General features: G+C 40.2%; 1 protein-coding gene across 1 annotated transcript; it reads right to left on the bottom strand.

The window, feature by feature from the left end:
- Window positions 1-2,998: 2,998 nt before the first annotated feature.
- LOC143876032 (uncharacterized) lies at window positions 2,999-6,557 on the bottom strand. The gene is made up of 3 exons (XM_077377636.1): window positions 5,899-6,557; window positions 4,731-5,078; window positions 2,999-4,216 (listed from the first exon to the last, which is right to left on the bottom strand). Exons 1-3 carry the CDS (start codon window positions 6,331-6,333, stop codon window positions 3,596-3,598), a joined length of 1,404 nt encoding a protein of 467 aa, XP_077233751.1. The 5' UTR covers window positions 6,334-6,557; the 3' UTR covers window positions 2,999-3,595.
- Between the last annotated feature and the right edge of the window lie 1,127 nt (window positions 6,558-7,684).

Here is a 7,684-nt window from a genome sequence, read left to right as displayed (position 1 = left end):
ATCCCACCAGCCTCCGTATTAAACACGCGCACCAACTTTCCAGAACAACCTATGCCACTCTGAACAAGTTTAACCTCACTAAATGTTAACCACTGAATCCAGTCCCTAGTTCATTAAAGACTAGGCCATTTCCAGTATGACGCTCAAAGGCGCTTCTCCAAGTCATTACAATGACTCGAAGAGCTGGGGGGCTACTGATGGGGTATGCAAAACAACCCCAATCGTCATGCAACACGTGACGCCAGGGTAGACCCCTAAAAGCCCTCATCTCCTAAAGGGTATTCTTGTCATTGCGACAAACCAAGAGGGAATCATCTGTTTGCCTCACCCAACCATGGGTTGACACCTGTCCTAAAAAGACAAGCAAACTTACACTGAAAGTCCCGCTATAAATAGCCCTCATAGAGACAAGGTAAGGGATGCGAATCCCAAAAAATCACTATTCAACGCTTTGGCAGTTCAGTTTCACTGACTTGAGTGTCGAAGTGCCCGTCTGGAGCAAGGACTCCGGGTTGGCCTTCTGACCTCGTGTGCTGTCGTGCAGGTCATCACCTCTTTATCAACCCAGCTATCAGGGTTCGCCAGATCAGCTCTAGGTCAGAGCCATCAAATGAATGGTTTGCATCACCCAAATTGGCTTTTATTATTTAATTGGCTGTTGAGAGCTTTTAGGGAATTGTAATTCCGCTGACAACTAATTAATTAATAACAGACTGGGTGAGTTATTCCCATTATCAAAATATGTTATTTCCAATATCAATAGTCTATATATAAAATAAAAAATTTGAGGAGCCTTTGGAAATCCTGTGACAGAAAAGAGAAGGTGAGTCAGTGTAATTATCAAAACATGGTAGTGCCAATATCAATGGCCTTTGAGAAATCGAAATGTTCTTGATAGTACAAATATCTTGGTCATCTGAAGGAGACAAAAATTGAAATTTTATTTGCTGACGTAAGATGGTAGAAGTCAAGCCTAGATTGCAAACAAAAAATAGTTCTAATAGACTTTAAAAAGGCATTCCCAAAACAATTGGTTGAGAAAAATTTAGAACTGTGATAGAAGAGGTTTCAAAATTGATTCTATAATTACCGACTACTATATTTGTGAGTTCGTAATAGATTTGTAAGTTTATACAATTTTGTGTGCTTGATCGATCTAGTATTTTTTTTTTAGATATTTGGAAGGGACTAGTCATTCTAAATAGTCTTAATAAACTGTACATAGGCTGCTGATATTCCCCCTTCCATGTTTTGATAATGAGAGAATTTAATTAAACTCAGAGTCTTTTATTTTTTAAGCTTCTATAGATCAGAGGGTTAGGATCAACCTATGCAAATAATTTTTGGGGCACAACCTATTTAGGCTGTGGCCCATCTAATGGACCGTTTGGATCATCCTATGAGGCGGGCCATACCATACTTTTAATAAAGTGAGGAGTGCCCTCATCAAAATACAGTAGTGCTGATAACATTTCCCTAAAATAAAGGCATTGTATATATTTTCCTTGTTTTAACTAAAGGGAAGGAAATTTTTTGACAAGATAGAATAAGAGAGAATATTGTTTGGAACTGAAGGGAATTAAGACAATTGCTTAGACTGTGAAGAGCATAAAATAATACGGTTGGAGGTGGTTGCCCTGCAATTGTTACAGCCGTACAATGAGAAAGATACCCTATTGAATTACCACTCAAATGAGAATGGGAGACAATTAAGCAGATGAGAGAGTTGTAACCATCTATCTTTGAACATAATAATGTCTCAGATAGTACACAAGTCATAACTCATAAGTCACCATCAAAAACCCAACGGGAGAATTCCTACTAATAATCAAGATTTTCTCTCAACGCACATTTATAAAGCAATTGATACCATGGGTTGTCAAAACTCAAAAGCTTTTGCTAGTGAGGTGTGAAACTGAAGGGGAAGTAGTCATTGTTGGTTTCTCGGTTTATTTAGTCTCCTTTTGACTGAACTAGTCAAATTTTCCCATTAAAAAATTGCACCATTAGAAAAAACTAATAGGTAAGATGGGAATTGATCTCATATAAACATGATGATTTGGAAATTTACCAGAGATAAAAAAAATAAAAAACAGAAGCTTTTGTTGGGGAGGAGAAAAACAGACTTTGAAATGCAATGCTAAGAAGGGGGCCCCCTCAAGCTTTTTCCTCCCACTCTATTATAGGGGGAAGGTGGCTTTTCAGTAACGAAAGTGGGACACAAATAAGCAGTGTAACCATCAATCTTTAAACATAGTAAGGCCCAAAACAGTACACAAGTCATAAATTACCAAAGGCCCAACCTGAGAATTCCTACAGCTAACGAATATTTTCTCTCTGATTGCACTGTCAAAATATATAGCAATTACTACCATGGGCTCTGTCAAAAAGCTTTCGCAGGTGAGAAGAAAAAGAAGACAAATTAGTATGGTTGGTTTCCAAGTGGAGGGAGAGTTTGGTTTCTTGGTTCATGTAGTCCTTTGACTGAAGTATATCACATAGTCCCATTAAATAAATTACACCATAAGGAAAGCCGATGGGTAAGATGGGAATTGAACTCGTATAAACATCATGATGTTGGAAATTTCTGAGATAGAAAAACAGAAGTCAAGTGGGGAAGGATAGACAATGTCTGCAAATGTAAAGCAGGTAAACAGCAGATTCACACACACCCCTCTCCAACCCAAAAGAAATAATAAAAGAAAAAGGAACCACATGGGTCATCTTTTACCCCGTGCCAAGCCTTAATGATGCTTCAGAATCACTGCCCCAGACAGTGCAAATCCCTCCCACAATGTCTTTGGGGGCTTTTTAGAGCTGTGATTTTGGGTCCTTGGTCAAAAAAGGCAAAACTTCTAAATGAGAGGGACCACACCCATATCCCCATCTGAATATGAAAACCCAACTAACATTGCAATTGAACTTTCCAAGGACAAACAAGGAACGATGTAAACCATTAGAGATGATTATTGAAGTGTATAATTCACAAAAATCCAAATGAGAGAAACAAAATATATATAAGCATTCAATATCTGATAGAACACAAGTCTGTTTACATCTTGTTTCAGCAGCACTGCCACAACCAGAAATCCAGATCAGTAACACACATTTTGTTACAGTAGAGGTAAGAGAATAGGTTTCTTATCTCTTCCTCTTTCACACTTTTTATGATCCAGAGAAAACCATTTTCCACACCCAAAAAAACCGTTTACATCAATCAACACAGTAAAACTGAAAAACTGAAGTAAAAACATAGGAGAATAGTCAACACATGCCAGCAGCTAGGTTCTTGTCGGCAACTACATGTGCTTTAGAAAGGGAATTAGTAAAATCGAAAGTCCTTCGGTTATGGAAGGTAACATTAAAAAAACAAACCTCCATCTGCTTCATCCCCAAATTCGAAACCCGTATCTAAAACTGCATTTTGAGTTAAAAATTCGGTAGAAGTCCGAGGCAGACTCTGTGAATGAACATGATCTTTTACTGAAGATGAGGCAAACAAACCCAAAATTCTTCAATCAGCTTCTAGCTAGATCTCTAATTTGTCAGTCGATTAAATGTATCCCTATAAACAATTTCATTTTGATCCTATGCATTAGACTTCCACCCTCCATATGATGTTATCGAGGTTATTATCATGTGGTTTCTCTAGTGCGGCAACCTTGGTGGACCGATGAGTTCCAGCCATGGCCTTCCCCCTCTCCCCTTGAGGAAGCTCACAGGCTTCACTGATTGACCCACATCTTATATCGGCAGGGGGGATGAAGCAATCCATTGAGAGACCCGGAACGTTAAATGCCACCTCCTCGATCGTCCAAACTTCTTCCATCCTTGTCTTGGTGTGGCTCATGGCCATCTCACCAAACCTGAAAAGGGTTACTACAGAACGACCCGAATGGGCGATCATTATACCTTCAACAGGTCGGTAATCGTCAAGGAAGGAATTGATGGTGGTCTCCCAGTAAACTGCGTCTCCACCATTTGATTGGATGCGGGTTAAGTGGGAGTCTTCCATGTGGATGAGAAGTCCGGTCCTCTGACTAAAGTAGCCGAATAAGACATGCCTTATGATCTCTGCAGGGCCTTCGCTCCTGGCCTTCAATGTATGTGGATCTGCACAGAGCTTTAGTATGAAACAATCCTCTCCATTTACCTTCTTCTCGCCTATGCATCTAGCATCGGCGAACATGCTAGCAGTTGTTAAAGGATCAAGTCCCTGAAAAAAATAGAGCCATCCATAAAAAATTATGAAATGGGAAAGAACAAATCTGAAAACAATGCAGAATCAGCAATGCTTTACAAATGGAGTAAACACCAAGGGCACGTTTGGCTAGTGTGAATTTTTTTCATGATAAACTAGTGTCTCCAAGTGATGAGAGAGGGGTAGGGCGGGTGAATTGGCTAAAAATCAGGAAACTAGTGTCTCCACTTGGTGAGAAGGGGCTAAAAATGAGGAAACAAAAAACTCTACTCAAAATAGGATCGACTTTTTCTTGATTTTTAGCCACTTCTCACCCTCATCTCAATTGTGCCCACTCAAATCTCTCTCCTTCTTCCACCTGCCCTAATCCTCTCTCACCACTTGGAAACACTAATTTATCATGAAAAAAAAAATCCCTGGTTGCCAGACATAGCCTAAACATCATAAGCAGATTTGAAACAACAAATCTGATAACAATGCAGTATAAGAAATGCTTTAGAAATGTAGTGAATAGACAAAGGAAGTTCACCTGAAGGGCACGACGTAAGGGCCTTACGGGCCCTTTAGCAGCATGGGCACCGAGCCAAGGAGTATGCCTCCAGACAAGCTTTCCATTGCAACCGGCATGTACTTTGCTTCCTCCGACTGCGAGCTCCACATACCACATATCGGGCATCATCTGCCACAAGACAAATCCACCGGATTCAGCAGCTCGGGACACATGCCGGTTCTTCATAACCTTCGTAGCCGTCTCAAATTCCGAAGCTACCATCCTCACTTTTCCCATGGCATATGCATTGCGGATCGAGCTCTGCAACCTTAGGCCTCCCGAAGCAGCCGTGTATTGCTGCAATATGTACTGAGCAGACGATGTCTCCTGTAAACGATACTCACATCATGACTGAACTTAACTACTTGACAACCACAAGGTCCTAAAGGCTCTGTTTCTTTTGACGTGAAATAGGCATAAAAACAAATTTTACGCCCATTTTTACACTTAAAATGAGCATAAAATTTGTTTTACATAGCCTAAGGAAATTCCAAGAGAATGAAAGCCCACAGAACAAAATCAACCAGTTCTGCAATCTGAAGAAAAACCAAAAGGAATCTCTTCCCTCTATTTTTTTTCAATGTCATCTCTCACTCTAAATTAATCAATCCTTGGAAAACCAATGAAAACCCACATAACAACATGAACCAGTTCAGCAATCTGAAGAAAAGCCAGAACGAATCACTGCCTCTAAATTAATCACTCCTTGGAAAACCTTTTGCTAACGACCAATTTACATAAATAAATAAAAAACCATTCGAGAATCTCCGAATTAACAATCTCATAATACAAACAAAGCTCCAAATCTGCAATTTTTCATCTAAATAAAGGCCAAGGTAGAAACAACAAGTATTCACCATAAAAACACTACAAAAAGATTTCAAGAACAAACCAACACACCAACCACAAATATTTTATTTTCTTACTAATAGTCGAAACTACCAAGATCAAAACTACCATACTTCCCCACCAAATAAAAAAAAGGGTTAAAAAAAAAACCAATAAAGAAGGGGTAAAAAGAAAAAAACAAAGGCAAAAAGTACCCATTTCACATTTCCTCTAAACCAAAACCACCAAAAATCAAAACCACCTCAAAAAAAAAAAAAAATCAGTAAAAAATGGTAGACTTAGAATGAAGAAAACTCACAATGGGTGTGTCTTTGATACTAAGATGAGGAAGAGGGTCAGTGGTGCTAACATGAACAGGGGCAAGGGGTGCACCCATGACCCCAAGTAAAAGTCTAAGATCAGACCTCTTATAAGCTGAAGAAGAAACAGAAGGTGCACGTGACAGCTGTCCTTTCATCCAATGACCCCAACCTTCTTTCTTCCCATCTCCACCCTCAAATCCATCTGGATCTGGACCCTCCATTAGTGGGGTCAGTGTCTCTCCTACAGGTCTCAAACTCCCAGATCTCGCAATCAACGGTTCAGGTTGAGCCACCACATGCTTCTTCCTCCTTAGTAACCCTGACATGGGTGACCCACTTCTCGCCGGACTCTTTGCCCTAGACCTTGCTGGAGATAGCCCTCTTACTACTTCCTCTTTTAACGCTGAAAAAAACCCTTGCTTCTTCTCCATCTTGTTAAGAAAAAAAAGACTGATAAACCCTAACCCTAACCCTAACCCTAACCCTATTTTTTTCTCAGAAAACCCACATAGAGGGATCTTATTGGAAGGTTCGGCAACAGGGTTTTGCCACAGAGTAGCTAGAGAAGGAAGAGAGACTAGTATAGTAGTGTTGGGGACGCGGATAATAAAGGAGGAGAGAGGGAGAGAAGAAAAGGAAAAAGAGGTGGTCTAAAAGGAAACTTCATACATAAAAATAGAAAATTTTATAGCCAACGACGACAAAAGCACAAATCAGACGACCTAATTTGAAGATAGAGGGAGGAAATAAGTTTTCGCTCCGATTAGGATAACGCGCCCCGTTGTTAGGTTGCGAAATGATGTTACTGGGGGTGTATTATCCTACGTGGGGCGAAAACACCGGTGACCAAAAGAAGTGGGGGTGCGATTTGGAAATCGAGGGCATATATTCTGTGCCGTTAGACAAACGGCGACGTTGAAAACGGAAGTTTTCTTCCACACGGTTTGGTGACGGAAAGGTAACGGTAGTCTGTTAGAGAGATGTGTGCAATCGAGACCGTTGATCTTGTAGAACTTCATGAGGCCACCCATGTGGTACTTGTCGTATGTGGAACGGACATCAGTAAAAAAGTTGCGGAGGTGATAAATTCAGCCTCTTTTCTTCCCCGGGTGACCCCACTAGTGTACTATGACTACTTTTAACACTACAAGCGGGGTGGACCAGGGATAAAAAGGGGGAGATTATATCATTGCTCTATAGCTTTTGTTCGCTATGTCTTATTTTCTCATTTTTTTTAGATTGCCTACAAAATCTCTTGATTTTGACGCAAACAACTAGATTTGCACTTGAATTTGTTTAATGACTAATCAATTTGGTTGAGAGGAGCCACCTCATTTGAATTAAATGAATAAGACAAAATCTTAGCCTGTGTAGCTGCTCTCACACGCAACAGCCTCGCCGCGAAATGCCTTATGCCATGGTCCCTAGAAAATCCCTAGAATTTTTATATAATTTTATTAACAGTGAGAGCTCTAGCCAAATAAGGGATTTGCTAGCATCCATCGCTCGAACAGAACTTAGCTCCTCAACGTTGCTGAATAACTTCTTCAGTAGTGCTCTAATAGCAACGGGTGTGGCAACATCAATTCCATGTTATGTTCTTGTAGAAGGCATTCCGCGCGCGGGCTGTTTCATGTGAACAAAACTTGGCTGCGCAACGCAAGAGGAAACAGAGGGTGTGGAAATATCAGACTATGGAATTGATATTGCCACACCCACTTTTATTAGTGTATTTTAGTGTGTTGTGTTAGCAAAAACAAAAAAATAAAAGACAGAAAGAGA

This window comes from Tasmannia lanceolata, unplaced genomic scaffold (assembly GCF_043159265.1).
Source record: "Tasmannia lanceolata isolate RefF3 unplaced genomic scaffold, GAP_Taslan_0.1 ptg000004l, whole genome shotgun sequence".
Taxonomy (NCBI): domain Eukaryota; kingdom Viridiplantae; phylum Streptophyta; class Magnoliopsida; order Canellales; family Winteraceae; genus Tasmannia; species Tasmannia lanceolata.
The sequence above is the reverse complement of the archived record's forward strand: the minus strand, read 5'-3'. Positions and strand labels throughout refer to the sequence as shown.

Excerpts from the sequence above, each read along its gene's own strand:
- LOC143876032 (XM_077377636.1), bottom strand. The coding sequence starts at position 6,333 with ATGGAGAAGAAGCAAGGGTTTTTTTCAGCGTTAAAAGAGGAAGTAGTA. Across the intron at positions 5,079-5,898 it reads GTATCAAAGACACACCCATT|GAGACATCGTCTGCTCAGTA; the intron begins GTGAGTTTTCTT and ends TATCGTTTACAG. Across the intron at positions 4,217-4,730 it reads CCTTACGTCGTGCCCTTCAG|GGACTTGATCCTTTAACAAC; the intron begins GTGAACTTCCTT and ends TATTTTTTTCAG.